The 17,435-nt window shown below is 50.7% G+C and overlaps 1 protein-coding gene across 3 annotated transcripts; it reads left to right on the top strand.

Annotated features, from left to right (window-relative positions):
* Positions 1-413: 413 nt before the first annotated feature.
* KLHL36 (kelch like family member 36) lies at positions 414-17,435 on the top strand. 3 transcript variants are annotated; one of them, XM_033127550.1, is made up of 5 exons: positions 415-783; positions 2,791-2,869; positions 7,024-8,097; positions 9,669-9,826; positions 12,065-12,798. In XM_033127550.1, exons 2-5 carry the CDS (start codon positions 2,807-2,809, stop codon positions 12,618-12,620), a joined length of 1,851 nt encoding a protein of 616 aa, XP_032983441.1. In that variant the 5' UTR covers positions 415-783; positions 2,791-2,806; the 3' UTR covers positions 12,621-12,798. The 3 variants fall into 3 exon arrangements, with proteins under 3 accessions (XP_032983442.1, XP_032983441.1, XP_032983443.1); XM_033127551.1 differs by lacking the exon at positions 9,669-9,826 and having other exon boundaries at positions 414-783; positions 7,024-8,066; XM_033127552.1 differs by lacking the exon at positions 2,791-2,869 and having other exon boundaries at positions 416-783; positions 12,065-17,435.

Consider the following 17,435-nt stretch of genomic DNA (forward strand, 5'->3'; position numbering starts at 1 on the left):
CAGTCCCCTCGGGCCGAGACCTTGCCTGTCCTGGCCACGCCGTGTCCCCGCGTCTGGCACGGTGGGGGACACTCAGTGTGCACGTCCCGCCGCGTGACCGGGGCGGTCGGAGCGCGGGCGGCGTCGGCCCCGCAGCCCCGCGCGCGCCGCCCGCCCCGGGCGCAGGCCCCGCCTCGGCGCCGCCTGAGCCCACCTCCTCCCGGCCGCCGCCATTGGCCGCGCGCGCCTCCGCCCTCGGCCTCGCACTTCCTGGCGGAGCCATGGCCGCGCACCCGGCCCGCCCCGGGGCTCCAGCGCCCGCGCCCCTGCGCCCCGCCGGTGCGGCCCCGCCGCCGGGGGTCTCCGCGCCGCGGCCGTAGCGCGCCTCCTCGGTGGGCGGCCGCGCGCCCGCCTCCTGCCCGCGACCCGCCGGGCGCCGCCAGCCGTCGGGGGGCGGGGGGCGGGCCTGCCTGGGGAGGGCCCCCAGCCCTGCGGGGGAGACCCCCGCCCGGCCCGCCCGCGGCTCCCTTTGTGCGGGGGGCAGTGGTGCAGCGGAGCCGGGGGGAGGGGCGCCGCCACCCCCGTGGGTGGTACAGGTGCGGCCTGTGCGGCTGGCCCGCGTGGCCCAGGTGAGTGTCCCAGCGTCCTGTCGCGGGCGCCGGACTGGGTCGCGTCCCGACTCCGCCTCCTCTGCCTCCTCGCAGCCGGCTCGAGCCTGCCCAGGCAGCCGTTGTGCCGGCAGTTCCGCCAGGGGGTGCCGGGTCCGAGCGAGCGACAGCGGTGTCCCCGGAGACCCTGCCGCGGGTGAGTGCTGGCGGGCAGCCGTGCCCATCTCTACAATGTTGTGTTTCCTCGAGCGCTGAGGGCGGGCAGGTTCAGGGTTGAAACCCGGGGAAGGAGCTCGGAGAGGGGGTTCCTTGGGGGCTCATCCGTCCGGACGTGTCCTCTGTTCCCGTGTTTACGAAAAGATCTTTTATGCGTAACTGGGGATCGTCACTACCCATGTGGATGGCCTTGACCCCTCGTCTGCTTCCAGAAAGCACGGAGGCAGCGGACACCCAACACTCGTGTAGAAATCGGCCCCAAACCACTTGCCCGGAGACAAAAGGGAACCTACTACACGAGGGGGAAACTCTCTCTAGAAAGCTTGGCCTAGAAAAGAAAGCTTTTAGTACTCAGGGCAAACTGAGCCCTGGCTGGCCTCCTGGAGTGGTGGAGAGAGGGACCTGCTGCTTTCTGTGGTGTGACCTTGGGTGGGCCCCTTTACCACCGGAGCCTGGGTGTCAGAAATGATGGTGGCACCTGTCTCAGGGTGAAGGTGAAACAAGGAAGTCAGGGAGGTGCTGTAGGCACTGCATGAATGTGGTTTCTTTCCCTTCCCTCTCTGAGCACCCCCAGCAGCTGAGGGGCTGTCCCAAAGGCCAGGGGTGGGTATAGCTGGTCATTGTCACAAAGTTGCTCGTTGGTCAAGAGAAGTCTAGCTGTCCACTTCCTTTGCACCAAGAGAAGTCTAGCTGTCCACTTCCTTTGCACAGGGGGTTGGACGAATGAACTGTGCCCAAAGTTATTCCTTCTTTGGGAACACTGGAGCCTCCTCTGTGTGTTGGAATTATCTTGAAACTGTGCTGACGTCTTGTTACATTGTTTTTTTATTAGCAAAGGCTGGTTTGTTCAATAGGTAGCAAATGACTCTTCTCAACTCAGCAGGGGAAAGAAATTCCTTCTTAAACCCTCTGTCCCAGTATGTGACTTGTGCCCCTATTGCTGGCTTAGTCCTTCCTCTGTGTGTCCCCTCCCACCAAGGTCCCAAATCCTGACTAGTGCTGTCAGTGAGTTGCTTAGCATTTCAAAGCTGGAAGAAACCTTAACATAGATGCAGCCATGAGGTCTAGAGAGGTTAACATGCTTGTTCGAGTTTATCCTGGATATCCCAGGCAGGGCATAGGCCACGGCAGAGGTTTCCTGCCTGCAGGCTCTTTAATTTTATTTTATGGTCAGGTGGTTAAGTGCATGGAAATCACCCTGGATTAAGATCCCAACTCTGCTGGCTTCTTCCTAACTGTGTGACGCTGTCAAATTACTTCCTCTCATTGCTGTCAGTTTCCTCCTCCATAAACAGAATAGTAATAGGCTGGCCTTATGGGGTGGTTGTGGGGATTAAACCAGGAAAGCATGTAAACCAGTACCTGTGTCTACAACATGTTTTATTTGTGATGTCATCACTGCACCACATCCTTACCTTCATATTTTAGAAGTATGACACTGTCAAAGACTGGGCCACATGCAGCAGAACATCACGGTGAAAGACCCAGGTTTGGTCCCCAGCCATTTGACTAGTTTTGTGACCTTGAACCCAATAGCCTCATCTGTAAAATGGGATAAGTGACATCAGCCCGGCCAAGTAGTGGTGGGGTTAAATGAGACAGCATAGGGAAATCCCTTAGTTTGGTTCCAGGGTCTGGACTCTGCAATGGTAACTCTTGTCTTTATAACCTTGATCTAGCCAAAGGTCTAGTCAAGATCAAGCATCAAAAGGGAGGTATTTGTAGGAGGTGGTCTAAAAGACATGATGTTGTTGGATTTTTAGATGATCAAGGAACACTTGTTAAATGGGCTCTCTGATTTTAACAATCTGATTTTTCAACTCACTGCGTAGAGTTCTTTGTGGTACACTGCCTTCTTCGCCTCTGTCCTCTGTGTGATTGCTTTTGCCCTTGTTGTCACTGATATGGTCCAGCAGAGCCTGCAATTAACAAATGACCCAGAGCTATTACCATTACGATGTGCTCAGAAATCCTGTTCTTGTTGTAGGGCCGCGACCTCTTTTATGATGGAAGGAAGCCGGCAGACGCGAGTGTCTCGGCCCTACAAAATCAGCGAATCTTCAAAGGTCTGTGAACGGTCGCTCACCACCTGTGCAAATTGCCTGCGAAGTGTGATGTTTTTCTGATGAGCTCATCCTCAGTGTACAAACTGGTTTTCTGCTCTTGGTGGTGGTGTCAGTCTCCTTAAGGATGAGTAGAGGTAGCATGGGCCAGGAGTGGAAGAATCATAAAATCAGAGCGAGCTGGGAGTGCGATGGATGTTAGAGACAGCTCAACTCGTTTATTCTGCGCTTCAACCCTAAGAGGATAAAAGCCATGGGATTGCTGTCCCTACTTGGGGGCTCAAAAACTCCAAGGACGAGACCATTGAGAAGCCAGCACCTGAGCTTACGGTGGAGGCAGCACGTTGCATACCTGGATGATAAGAGCCCAGGGTCTGCCCCCATCATGACTTTCTGGGACCCTAGGAAGGAGTGAGGGTGGTTTCCCAGGGCTGGGCTACCAACCTGTGTCACACTAGCTGCATCAGAATCACCCTGGGAGAAGCGTATGCCTGGCACCACCCCAGACCTGCTCAGTTAAAATCTTAGAGCAGGACCTGGGAATATACACCTGCAGCAAAGTCCTCTAGGGACTCAGCAATCCCTGGCCCCACAGCTGCTATAGATAAGGATTGGGGGGCTGATTTGCAGGGCGCTTATACCCATCTTTTTATACGTATCAATATATGTGTACATGTCAAGGGTACAGCATAGTTCAAGGTACATATAAGCCCCTAGGAAAAGACAGCGTTTCTTTAAAAATGGCCCTTTTTTGGAGATTAAATATTGTGGTTACCTTAGATCGTCCTTCTTAGTGAGGCTACTATTGCCCCCAAAAGGGTGAAATTGATTCTTGGGGTATGGAAAGAATTTTTACTCTTTTTATGATTAAAGTACCTGCACAGATAAACAGAATATATGTGGCATTAACATTTTATGGAGGCCATTAGAAAAAAATACCTTAAGAGTGAAAAGAAGATGAAAAAATGACTGGGAAAGACTACGTTAGATAAAGAGGGTTGTGAGCAGCCTGGAGATTTGAGAAAAGAAGAAAGAGGTTTTACAGATGTGCATAAAAGAAAAACGGGGTGTAATTTTCGGGAGAGGTTGGTTCTCTTGAGAAACGGTCTCCTATTTCCATTTGTGTTTACTGAGAAGGCTCTTGCCAAGCCCGGCTTTATCTGCTGTGAAAACTCAGAAAGGTCTCGCTGCTGACTCAAAGGGGCTTTGTTTCGGAGCTTGGCTGTGGAGACAGTATAGCTTTCTAAGTTTGATAGCACTAGAAATCTTTGTCCCCTTAAAGCCAGATTCTGAGTGTGTTTCTGAATCGAAGCTTTTAGGAATAGAGTTCTCTATCCCTTGGTTGATTGTATTTACATTCGTAACATTTTGTATTAAGAAAGTACCCTTGATTTTCTACATTGACACGCCTCTGTAGCCTGCAGTTGCTACATTGCAACTCTCCCAGCACCACCGTTTTCCTTGCCCTTGAACTTTATGTAGATGGAATCAGAGAGTAGGTGCTCTCTCTTGTGTCCCTGGCTCCTTGCGCTCAGCATGATGCGTCATGTGAGGTTCCCCTCCGTTGCTGCTTGTAATGATACATTGTTCCTTCTCAGCGCGACCACCATTGTTATTTACTCTAACGTGTGTTGATCCATTTTGATGCTGAGTTCTGTTTTATTACGAAATGCCCTGTCCCTGCTGCGTCTGTCCAGGGTTAGCTCCCGAGGACCTGTGCTTCTTCACCCACTTTGCCTTGCCTCTGAAAAAGGCAATAACACATAGGAAGTGAAAAACTGAACAGGGTTAATGCCATGAGAGAATGTTGGGATTCGGGGCTTCCAAATTACACAAAAGGCTGCAACTCGGTTGCTACTGCCCCTTTAAAACTGGGAAGTCATGTTTGTCTGTTGTTTGAAAGTTCTTGTCTTCTGCAGCTACACTGAAATAACCAGAAACGGGCTGTAGTTGAGATCCAGGTACAGAATTAAACATGCCTACTTAGCATGGAGACCCAGTTTTAGAAGCAGCTCTGCCCTTTTCCCTGCCCTGGCTCACTGGAGCAGATGGTTCCCCTTGGCAGCTGTCGTCTGGGGCTTTCCCTGGTCCCCACCCCCTTGGGGCTGTTTTCCTTTTTACGGAGCAGCCTGGGGTCATGTGTACCCCCATTTAAGTGTGGAGTTGCAGCACCCCCACCAGCTTAGAGACAACCAGGGGCCCAGGCTGGACAGACAGCACACCTGATGCCCCTCACTTGCTTCTCTCGGGACACTGAGCCTTTACTTTATGAGGTAGCCTGCTGCTGTTGTGCTTTTTAATTTCCATTCTTCAGTCTACACCCGAGAGGAGCCCCCAGCCATTGTGTGCTGGAGCCCAGACCATTCCTGCTTAATTAGAAGCCAAAACCGGGCCAGCCAGGCGCTCTCAGTGAGTAACCAGAATAAATGGAGTTGTCCATGTATGGGACCCATGAGAAACCATCCGGTAACATAAGGGCAGCAGAGCCTAGCTTCCTAACATGGAGGGGAAGGAAGCTTTAGGCAATGTATGTGCGGTGTCCTCATCAGAATGTGAGGTTGTTGTCTGCACCTATAATATAGACGGAGCAATTGATGTTGGAATTCACCAGACAAGGAGGGACCACAGGGAAATAAAGTACCCCAATTACAAATGGGTCAGAGGCAGTAAAGAGCAGACTTGGAGGGGAAGAAAGATATGAAACCCACTGCTATAGGACACGTGTTGAGAAGTAAGCTGTAAGAATTTGGACCTGTACGCCAGTCACACGGCTGCGCGTATCTCCTAAGCCATCTCCCTTTCCACTACCATTTCTCCTTTTCAGGCTTGGTGCTCAGCTTGGCCTCAATTGCCCTCAGACAGACCAGCTACCTAGTTGATCTTTCTGAATGGCCTGGTTTTCCCTGTATTGAATTTTCTTATTTTTCTATAGTGAATAAATAATTTGCAGTGTCCTGAAAGCCCAAAGCATAATTGGTCCTCCAAGGATTTAGAAACTGTTGTCCAGGTCTGACATATCTTCGTATCCTCAAAAGCACATGACAGGCATATAGCACTCAATAAATGTCTACTGACCTGAATTTATGGAATTACTTCGTAGTTATTATTCACATTAATTGATTTGATAATTCTAGCATAGGATGGTGATTACAGGTTTGGGGTCTGGAATCAGACCTGGGTTCAAATGTCAGCCCTGCTGCGTAGTCACTGTGGGGCTTTGAGCAAGTTTCTTAGTTTCTCTGAACCTCCACTTTCCTCATCTGGAAAATGGGGATTATAATAGACATTCCCTTGGGGGGTTGTCGTGATGCTCGAATGAGAGAGTGCATGTCAAGTGCACAGTACATAAAAGCCCCCAGGAAAGATAGCGTTTCTGCATCTTACATGCCGTATATCTCTTTAAACCCTGGCAATAGCTGGTGGTGCCGTGTCTCTGGAAGTAGGATCCCCAGAGCATCGCTCAATCTTTGGGACCTGCCACATCCCTGGACCGATCAGTAGAAATGGGGGTCTCTGTAGCATGACCATTTGCCTTTCTAAGACAAAGAGAAAGCCGTCTTCCTCAGCACATGGCCTCGGTGGGGACTGACAATCACAACAGCTTCCCTTGGGCTGGCCATTTGCCAGGATCTGTCTCATTAACCATCCCCCCGCCCCCCACCGCCCCCAACCTGAGCGATGAATACCATCATCCTCACTTGTGAGATAAGGAAATGGGGCTCAGAGCCTCCTTATGACTCACTCAAGATCACACAGCTGGTAAGTGGCAGAGCTGGATGCAAACCCTGATTCTGGCTGACTTCAGAGGCGGCACCCTGAGCCATCACGTGAGATAGGAGAGTGTTTTTCAAACCTATTTGTTCATGACCCACAGGAAGGAAAGAAGGAAGGGAGGGAGTAAGGAAGGAAGGTTGATTTTATGAATTTTATTTATAAAAGAAAAGGAAGAATATATACAATACAATCACACACCCAAATACCCTTATTTCCTACTGTGATATTTTATTTCCCATTCTCTTTCATTCCCTTGTGTTGAAAATGCTAGTCATGTTGCACTAGAGTGACTCCAGGACGCTTCAGCTGTGGGGGACAGGTTGGTGCGCTCCCCCTCTCCGGGCCTGGGTGCCCCTGAAGCCCTGACACACGCTCTCCTACAGGTGTACCGCTGGGCCGAGCACTCGACCACAGTGCTGCAGAGGCTGAATGAGCAGCGTCTCCGCGGTCTCTTCTGTGACATCGTCCTGGTGGCCGACGAGCAGCGCGTGCCCGCCCACCGCAACCTGCTGGCCGTGTGCAGCGACTACTTCAACTCCATGTTCACCCTGGGCATGCGCGAGGCCTTCCAGAAGGAGGTGGAGCTGATCGGCGCGTCCTACATCGGCCTCAAGGCGGTGGTGGACTTCCTGTACGGCGGGGAGCTGGCCCTGGATGGCGGCAACATCGACTACATCCTGGAGACGGCCCACCTGCTGCAGATCTGGACAGTGGTGGACTTCTGCTGCGAGTACCTGGAGCAGGAGGTGAGCGAGGACAACTACCTGTACCTGCAGGAGCTGGCCTCCATCTATAGCCTCAAGCGGCTGGACGCCTTCATCGACGGCTTCATCCTGAGCCACTTCGGCACGCTGTCCTTCACGCCCGACTTCCTGCAGAACATCTCCATGCAGAAGCTGTGCCTGTACCTGAGCAGCAGCGACGTGCAGCGGGAATGCGAGCACGACCTGCTGCAGGCCGCCCTGCAGTGGCTGACGCAGCAGCCGGAGCGCGAGACCCACGCCTACCAGGTGCTGGAGCACATCCACTTCCCCCTTATCCCCAAGAACGACCTGCTGCACCGCGTCAAGCCAGCCGTGTGCTCGCTGCTGCCCAGGGAGGCCAACTGCGAGGGCTTCATCGAGGAGGCCGTGTGCTACCACAACAGCCTGGCGGCCCAGCCGGTCATGCAGACCAAGCGCACGGCGCTGCGCACCAACGAGGAGCGCCTGCTGTTCGTGGGGGGCGAGGTCTCCGAGCGGTGTCTGGAGCTCAGTGACGACACCTGCTACCTGGATGCCAAGAGCGAGCAGTGGGTCAAGGAGACACCCCTGCCGGCCCGGCGGAGCCACCACTGTGTCGCCGTCTTGGGGGGGTTCATCTTCATCGCTGGTGGCAGCTTCTCGAGGGACAATGGAGGGGACGCAGCATCCAATCTTCTTTATAGGTATGACCCCCGCTGTAAACAGTGGATCAAGGTGAGATTAAAGCCAGATTCTTTCTTTACTCTTGAGGACTTTTTGAGCTCTTTAACCTACCCTTGACTGCCCCTCCCATCTCTCGGGCCTTGACCAGCGTCCTGCTTCTGAACGAGGTGTGATGATAAAGTGACGAGCCCCCTAGTGCCCATCCACCCTTGTGCCTGCACCGCGGTTGAGAGGAGTGAGGGTTGACCGGCCGCCTTCTGCAGGATCGGTCCTGGTCCAGAGCAGCGATGTCCAATGGAACTTTCGGCATTGATAGAAACATTCTATACCTGTGCGCTGTCCCATGTAGTAGCCACCAGTTATGTGTGGCAGTTGAACACTTGAGACTGTGGCCACTGGGACTGAAGGACTGAATTTTCAATTTGATGTCACTGTAACTAATACATATTTGCGTGTAAATGGCCACACGAGGCTAGTGGCTACCATATTGGATAGCGCCGGTCTAGAGATCTGGCCCACAGTTAGACCACTCTTCCCATGGCTCAGTCTCGGCCGAGCTCCTCTTTTGGAAAAGTTCGGAGCCAGTTTCAGGAGGCCACAATGGCTCACCCCTGATAGGAGCCGTGCCCTTTTGGCAGGTGTGGCAGCTAATTCTGGGAAGAGTGTAGGTCTTGGCGTCAGACCTGAGTTCATATCCCAACTTGGCGAAATTGTAGCTGGGGATTTTTGCTGGTTCCTTGCCCTCTCCAAATTTTAGCTTTCCCCTCTGGAAATGGGTGGGTGATATTGACCTTCTAGAGTCAGGGGTTGTAGCTCATATTGATTGCCAAGTGCCTGGCAGAGAGAAGGTGTCTCTTTTCTCCCACGAAAGCCTCTCTAGGCCACCATCCATGAAAGTCGGTCTCAGTCTTTATACTCACACCTCCGTGTTTTTACTTAACTCGGTGTTTTTCTGAGCTCACAACTCAGAATAGATTCTGATGACCTTTTGATTTTATTCTCCAAAATCTAAAACCTCCCACCAAGGTAGAAGTCTTGCCACTAGAAAGAGGCTTCCAGCTTTGGCGCTGCCCTCAAAAGCTTAGTAGTATTGGCAGCCTGAATGTATGGCCTCCTGCAGGACAGTTCCTTCATGTGTTCTGCTTGTATCATTTAAAACAAAAAAAAAGTTGAGTCTTCTGCTTTTCAATTTCCTGCTGAGTGCCACTTTCTGCCGGTTAACACAGGTGGCAGTCAGCATTAATTAAAAAATCATCTGATGGGGTGGCAAGAGGAAGGTTGAATTTTTATTTAAGGAAACCACGAAATCAACAATTATGAACGGTGTGTCCTGTGGAATTCAAGTCCCCAAGGCTGGCCACATGGCCAAACAAGTTTGGGGAACTGTGTGCTCCATCCCTCTCTTGGGGGTTCGCAATGTCTCGAGGGTCCTTGGGGACTCTGAGAATCCCTCCTAAAAAACCCTCCTTTCTTCGAGTTTGGCTCCCTTCCCCCAAACTCATTTGGCCACTGCCTTCCCTTCTCGGGCTGTGTGTTCCCTAGAACACCTTTGGGAACTGGTGCTGGATGTTACACTTTCCAGGGTTTGGGGAAGGGAAGGTACAGGTGTCTCACCTCCACAGGTGGCCTCCATGAACCAGCGCCGCGTGGATTTCTACCTTGCTTCCATTGAAGACATGCTGGTGGCCGTCGGTGGCCGGAATGAAAACGGAGCTCTCTCTTCTGTAGAGACTTACAGTCCCAAGACTGACTCCTGGTCCTACGTGGCCGGTTTGCCAAGGTGATTGGGGGTTTCGTGGCGGACTCCTCAAACTTGACGGCTTTTAGATTATAGTTCGTTCCACCTTGCTTTCTGGATATTTTGGCCTCCAGAAAAATCTCCTGGCTTGTACATAACAGTGGGGAGACTAAAAGGGATGGAGGGTGTGGTGCTGACGACAGGGCTCCTGTTCTAGCCCTCCGTTTCTGAGTCTACCTACTTCCTGGGTTTCAGGGAGTATTGAGTTCAGATAGTGAGGGATTTACTTAAAAACCTCTGAGTTTGGGCAGGGGGAGTTCAAAGAGGTGGGGGGATACCTGTATTATATGAAGACGAGCAAGCGTCTGCACCCCGCGCTTTTCATTTCCTCGTCTGTAAAGTAGGCGTGATTCTCAGACCTACCCCGTAGGGTTAGCTTAGCATAAGGTGAGGTAAGATACATTTGAGGAACGCCCCACACCGCGTGCAGCACGTGGGAAATGCTCCAGGGCGCAGAGCGCGCCTCCTTCTCTCTGCATTGGTGTGCATTTATCATCATCGCGGGCTTAGCAGAAGGTGCACACCGTGTATCTTACCAGTTCCTCGTAGTCGAACCTGCAGGAGCACTTTCTGAACCAGTCCTGCTGTGGAATGCCTCCAGGTGTCTTGGGGACTTTATCCCTGAGAGTTAGGAGGGTACATGGGGTATGTGTCTGGGTGTGAACCCCAGCCCCTCCGGTCCCTAGGTACCACCAGCTTCATGTAGAGAGCTCCAGGAAGGCAGTGGACGAACACCTGGAGACCTGTTCCCAAGGTGACTGGACAGTCGTGATGGTGGTGACTGATTGCCCTGTGTCAAGTCTGGGCCAAGTGTTCTCTGGGATGAGTCCCTTGCTGTCCCCAGGAACCTCGTGGAGTGGAGATAAGCTCCTGTACCATTTATGATCCAAACCAGCATGGCAGTGAAGGGGACGGGTCCCCGGTATAAATACCGACCCCGTCATAGGCAGACCAAGACCTGTGGTCTCCTAGGCTTGGGTCCTCAATCCCATTTTACAGATGGGGAAGGGAGGCTTAATAATAGTTATGCGAACATCTGCTGCTGTCACTTCCTCTGGGCCAGCCAGTGTGATTTGTGCGCCCTAAAGGCTACAACAAGCCTCTTATTCTTTCTAAGTGGACCTGAGGTGTTCACGGTTGGAATAATCATAACCCACGATGCCACCTGCGTTAGTGCATGCGTGCCCCTCCTTTATTTCATTTATTTACTCGTATCTTTTTTCATGTGTTGACTTGTTTGTGTGATGGACCTTCATGAATCCACAGCCCAAACCCAGACGTGGAACGTGTCCCCGGGAATATATCGCCCCATATGCTTTTGTCTCCCACCTCCCTCCTGGCTAAGTAACCTGTACCCCCCTCCCCCGAATTTTATGACGTTGCTTCCTTTTGTTTCACCTCTGTTTGCACTTTGTGTTTTTGTTTTTTTTTTGCCTTTATATTGGCTTCATTTCTTAGAGTAATTTTAGGCTTACAGAAAATTGAGCAGAAAGTAGAGTTCCCATGTATCGCTCTCCCTGAGCACACACAGGTTCCCCTATTTTTAGCATTTTGCAGGAGTGTGTGGCACATTTGTTCCAATGAATGCACTGGTATTGATATAATATCATTAACTAAGGTCCGTGGTTGATATTAATCTTTACTCTCGATGTTGTACATTCTGTGGGTTTTGGTATCCACCATCACAGAATCCTACGGAATAGGGTCCCTGCCCTGGGATCCCCCGGGGTCCACTCCTTCACCCCTCCCCCTTCCTCTGAACCCCTGGCAACCACTGCTTCTTTACTGTCCCTATATTGTTGTCCAGAATGTCATATAATTGGAGTTGCACTTTCTTTCATTCCCCATTTCATATGTAATTTGATCAGGTACATATGTGTGCCTCCATAGCATAGTGTTGTTTCCAGCCCTTAGGAGAAGGATAGTAGTCTTGTGATTATGCCCACTTCTCAAGTGGGGAAATAGAGGGACAGAGCTGGGATTCTTGTCCAGGAGGTCTGCTACACAGCAACCCTTTTACTTGTCCTGCTCTTCCACTTCCTATCCAGTGACAGCTGCCACTCCCTGCGTTACCTCCTCAAACTCTCATGACCCCCTGAGAGGGCAGGTTGTCCCCATTTTACAGAAGAGGAGACTGAGGCCCCGGCTCATGGAGGCCCAGCCCGGAGCAGCACTGGAATCCCTCTCTGACGCTCTGTCCATCTGTCCATCACTCCACAGGTTCACGTACGGCCATGCAGGCACCATCTACAAAGACTTTGTGTACATCTCGGGGGGCCACGACTACCAGATCGGCCCTTACCGCAAGAACCTGCTGTGCTACGACCACCGGACGGACGTGTGGGAGGAGCGGCGGCCCATGACCACGGCGCGGGGCTGGCACAGCATGTGCAGCCTGGAGGACCGCATCTACTCCATCGGGGGCAGTGACGACAGCGTGGAGTCCATGGAACGCTTCGATGTGCTGGGCGTCGAGGCCTACAGCCCGCAGTGCAACCAGTGGACCCGCGTGGCCCCGCTGCTGCACGCCAACAGTGAGTCGGGGGTGGCCGTGTGGGAGGGCCGCATCTACATCCTGGGCGGCTATAGCTGGGAGAACACGGCCTTCTCCAAGACGGTCCAGGTGTACGACCGTGAGAAGGACAAGTGGAGCAAAGGCACCGACCTGCCCAAGGCTATCGCTGGCGTGTCCGCCTGCGTCTGCGCCCTGAAGCCGAGGCTGGAGGACAAGAAGAAGAAGGGCAAGGCCAGGAGGCACCAGGACCGGGACCAGTGACCCCACCCTCGCCTGCTGGGACCCCCGTCCCCACCGCCACCTCCCAGAGTATCTGTAGGCCAGCAACAACTTTGTAGAACCCTGGACCCACGATGTACCACTTAGCGGCTTTTTTTACTTTTATGATTCTTGGTATTTCTATATCACCGTAATCAATTAAATATTCTATGTAACTTTACTTATTATCTTGCTTGAATAATTAAACCTAGGCCCAGGCAGGAAATAACCCCCTTACGTCTGTCTACGCAGGGCTTCTCCCCACATTACAAATGCTTGGGGCTGCCCCTCTCCATCCCCCTGAAAGTAGCTAAGGCAGGGTCTATGCAGAAATTTTTGTAGTGAAACTTGAGGCTTTAGTGGGGACGGTTCTGACCCCCTCGTCAATGCCTCCCCAAACCTGGCTGAGCTTTTAAAAATACAGATGCCTGGGCCTCATCTCAGAATGATCGCGTCTAAAACTACCAGGACTGGTGGGGGGAAGTGGCTGAAAACTGTATCTTAACCAGTTCCTGGAATGACTGAGCATCAACCACGTTTGGGAGTCACTGGCAAGGCCAAGTGCATTCGTTTTTATAAGTAGGGACACCGAGACCCCAAGAGGGTGAGTCGGTGACCAAGGGTCACCAGCTGGCTGAACAGTCAGGCGAGACCTGGGACTTCTCACCAGGAAGCTGTTCCCACTGGGATTTTCTTACCCGGTGACTTGTTACCGAATAATCCCATTTTTCCTGGTTGGTAATCTTCCTGAATTCTAAAAGGGTACAGGTAATCAGGGAGGAAAGGGGGGAAAGGCATGATGTTCTTTATAAACATTATTCTATAATTTGGGCTTTTTTTTTAACTTTCTTTTTTCTGGAACCCACTGTTTCTTATATCACTGATGTACTGAGCCCCCCACCCCCCGATGTACATTTATTTCTCAGGAAAGGAAAAGGGAGCACCCCCTAGAATTCGCCATTGTCTTCTGTGACTCCAGCTCCGAGGAGCCATCGAAAGCGTTTTTCCCAGTGAGCGCTCGTCAATCCCTAAGGTTGGCGAGTGCCTCCCCCCACTCAAGCAACAGACCCCAGTCCCAGCCTTCTGCTGCTTAGTCGTTTTGTGCCACTGGGCAAATTCTTGAACAAGTTTTGAGCTGTTTTCCTCATTCATTAAGCGACAGGGTTCGATGAAATAATCACCAGGCTCCTCCGAGGGGTGAAGCTCTTTCAGTCTATATAAGCTATTAGAATATATTCAGCACCTCCTTCTGAGATGTGTGACCGCCCTGCACTGATTCCTGCAGTGACTAGGACGTCGAGAGTGCGGGCCCTTGAAGGCGAGTGTGAGACTACCAGCCACGTCACTGTGTAACTCAAAGTATGATGGGAGAACAGGCGCGTGGTGGGTTTTAACCATGAGCCAAGGGAGGCATTAGTGAATTACCTTGGCAAAGATCTGATTGCAGAGATGAGAAAACTTCAAGATGTATTATTCACATTGATATTAGAATAAGCTCAGTTTGTTTTTGTCTCTTTACTGCACTTCCTTTCCTTTCCTTCAAGGTGTACCTTGATTAGGCCTATTTCTGTAGTGACCAGGAGAGCGGAGAGTGACTTGGGCATTGAAAGCTTCAGTACTCAAATCATGGCCCTCTACTGCTAGTTGGGCAAGCGGTCTGCGCATTGAGCTGGTTCCTTGCATGTGGGAGTCGCTAAAGGCTTATACAAACTGTGGAGAAGTTCTGCATGAACTATTACTCTTCCATCAACCCAGCAGCTCCAAACTTCTTCTAATCTCATACCTAGTTCCAGGCCTCCCTGAAACACATTTTGCAGAACTTCTGCCAACTTGGGGATAGTTTAGCCGCTTGCAATTCCAGAATAGGGTTCATTACTTGAAGACCCTTTACAAGGCATGGAACCTGTGGCCTGTTCTCCCCGGCTCAGCTCCGGTCATGAACAAAGAGGTGGCGCTCAAGCAGATTCCAGGGGCAGATGGGGAAGAGCTCATAGAAAGACTATTCGTGCTTTGGGAAGCCAGATGGCTTTGACCTTGGGGAAAGGACAGCCATCAGTTTTTAACCTAAGCCAGCTGTTTCATTTTCAAGTACCAGAACATGTCCCAGGATGCGGGCCTCTGGCCTCTGTTTCGACTTCTTGTGCCTTTTGGGTTACTTACAGTGTCCCGCCCCTGCTATCTTGGGTTGCCTGTCCTGCCACTGTGAAGGCAGTTTGCTGTACACGGCTTAGAATCTCATATTATTGAGGTCGGGGGAGCGTTCCTTTAAAGGTAGGCTTGAGCATTACGTTTCCTCGTGTGGACCAACTTTGGATGATTGATGGTGGCTCCACTTACAATAAGAAAGTTTTTCAAGCTTGTTCAAGGTCAAAGGAAGGCAGCGCGATACCAGTGAGCAGTGTTTGCCTAGGCATAGAGAGCGAAGTGGTGGGGCGCACAGCAAGCAGGCTTTTGCTGTTCACGTGTTCAGATGGAAATCAAACTAAGAATGGAAGAAAAGGGTTTTTAACTCAGATGGGCAGAGCTCGGGGATGTACTTAGTTATGCGGGTCGCCATTCGAACTGCCAAATCATGATGGTGTCGTTTCAAACCTAAGGAACAAAGGCCCAGATGCTTGCAGGCGGACATCTTGAGATGAAAACAGCAATATCTGCCCTTAACGTTGCCAAATTGTCAATTCTCTGAGCGGAACGTTGAGAATATCTGGATCATTGTTTTGATCTTTCAAAATAAGCATGGTGGGCTTTTATTCAGCTTTTGTTTTTCTCACTTTTAAAGAACTAGAGTTTGTAACGTCGTAGCAATTGTAGGTTTTGAGTTTGATCCTCATGCCGGTCACGTTTGCTTCAGTTTATGTTTGCTTAAGACATAAATGTATAATAAGAGAAGGAAGGAGACAGAAAAGCTGGAGAAACCCTTTTTCCGTAGGGTGGTCTTTCTGCTGTTGAAGACATACAGAGATTGTCTCAGCAACTTACTTGTATGGATGGCGCAATCAGTGTTTTTAACATTCTGCCATTTTAGATAGACTACCAGGTAGGACTTCCCAATCTGGATCTCAGCAGAAAATCTCATGTGTGTGTTATATTCTGAACGTCCCTCCCCTGGCCCCTAATTGATAAGGCAACCTCATGAAGACTTAATAGAAATCCCGGAAACCAACCCTAAGGGGTGTTCAGTTTTGGGTGGAAACCCAAACACCAAAAGGGGTGGAGTCCCTCCCCACTCTGTGAGTTCAGGTGAGTTCACCTGTGGTTCAAAGTACCTGGCCCCAAGGCCAGGAGTTTGGTGATTTGAGCAATGTGGGAAGTGAGAGCACCTCTGCCCCACCCGCTTGGAGAGTTACCAGCCTTTATCTCTCACCTGGCCATCCGTGGCACGCTGCAGCCTGAGCAGCACCTCCCAGGCCTTTCAGCTCTCGGAGCTTTTGGCTAGAATCTCAGACCACTGGTCCCGAACCTGGAGGGGCAGTTCCAGCCATGGCCTGACATCCTCACTGTCTCTGTGGATTCTGAATGTCTTCAGAGGGGGGGGGGAAGCAGTGTCCTGGCCTCCAGGACAAACCTCTGGAGCATAGGGCAGCTCCATGGGCACTTGGAGATCCTGCCCTATGCGTCTGCCAATGCTGGCAGTTTTTAAAGTTTTTTGAAATGTTTTGATACTTTTTTTATACCATTTGCTAATAACCATTTTGTAGGTTGCCTGCCGGGGTTTTCCACCTCACCCCCGACCTCCACCCCTTTAAGCTTGCACTAGACAGGAAATGTCTTGTGGTCAGTGCCAGGATTTCGTCCGCCTTGTGTGGTTTTGTCTTGGATCTTGCCCTCCTCCGTGGCTGTGATCTGATACAACTCTTGCATTTTGTAAGGCCACACGTGGCCTATGAGTATGACCGACTTAGGCTCCCAACTGAGCAAGAGGGCACTGATTTGCCAAGAGGACACTCTCACTTCCTAGACATGTTCCACACTTCTTCCGAAGCTCCTACCTCAGCAGTGTGCAGAGTTGAAAAAATACCTGAGGACTGATCCACAGATCACCTTTCTCATACGGGTCATTTCTCAACCCAGGGCATAGCTGGGGTCCTGATCCACTCCCGTCCACTCCTTCTTGTAAAGAAATTTTAACATGAAATCCACAAAATCTGTCACAGTGAACCATGCTGCACTTTATAGAATTGCCCTCAGCTTTGGACTTGTTCTTTTCTTTGTAGGGTTTTTTTGTTTTTAATAAAATGTGTGGCTTCTGAGGATGTTTTGGGGTCTCAAGAAATTGTCTTTTGGTTGCCTTCGTTAAAAGAGTTGAATGAATGTACAAATTGGTGGGGCGGGGGCGAGCAGAGGGGATGAACCCTTCTTCCATGTCAGTTTTCTTTGAGAAAAGGAACTCCACCCTTTCAAAATTACTTGAAGCCATCTTTCCAGGTTTCCTTGCAGTTTAAAGAAGTATAAAGTCCTTTGGATCAATTGAAGTTAATCATTACCACCAGCCTTCTGTCAAAATTAGTAAGATATTTGACCATTAATTCATTGGGTATGTTCTGGCTACTAATGTTACCGAAATCTGTAATCGCATGTGTTTGTTTTTTAATTTGTTGCTTTTGTATTTGTAACTTTATGACACTCGAAGCTTTTCTGTGTCTTCTTTTTAATGAATTTTCTGCACGTTGATTTTTTTCCTTTGTTTTTAATTCCATACAGAGTATTCAGTTCCCAAAACACATTAAAATGATTTGCCTGCTAGGGTATGGCTTATTTTATAATTATGTTCCTAGTCTTGTGTGGTTACTGTAATGCTCTTCAGTCTTATTTTCTGTG

Source organism: Rhinolophus ferrumequinum, chromosome 15 (genome assembly GCF_004115265.2).
Source record: "Rhinolophus ferrumequinum isolate MPI-CBG mRhiFer1 chromosome 15, mRhiFer1_v1.p, whole genome shotgun sequence".
Taxonomy (NCBI): Eukaryota; Metazoa; Chordata; class Mammalia; order Chiroptera; family Rhinolophidae; genus Rhinolophus; species Rhinolophus ferrumequinum.

Coding starts and splice junctions, on each gene's coding strand:
- KLHL36 (XM_033127550.1), top strand. CDS start 2,807: ATGATGGAAGGAAGCCGGCAGACGCGAGTGTCTCGGCCCTACAAAATC. Junction 2,870..7,023: donor AAATCAGCGAATCTTCAAAG/GTCTGTGAACGG, acceptor GCTCTCCTACAG/GTGTACCGCTGGGCCGAGCA. Junction 8,098..9,668: donor GCTGTAAACAGTGGATCAAG/GTGAGATTAAAG, acceptor TCACCTCCACAG/GTGGCCTCCATGAACCAGCG.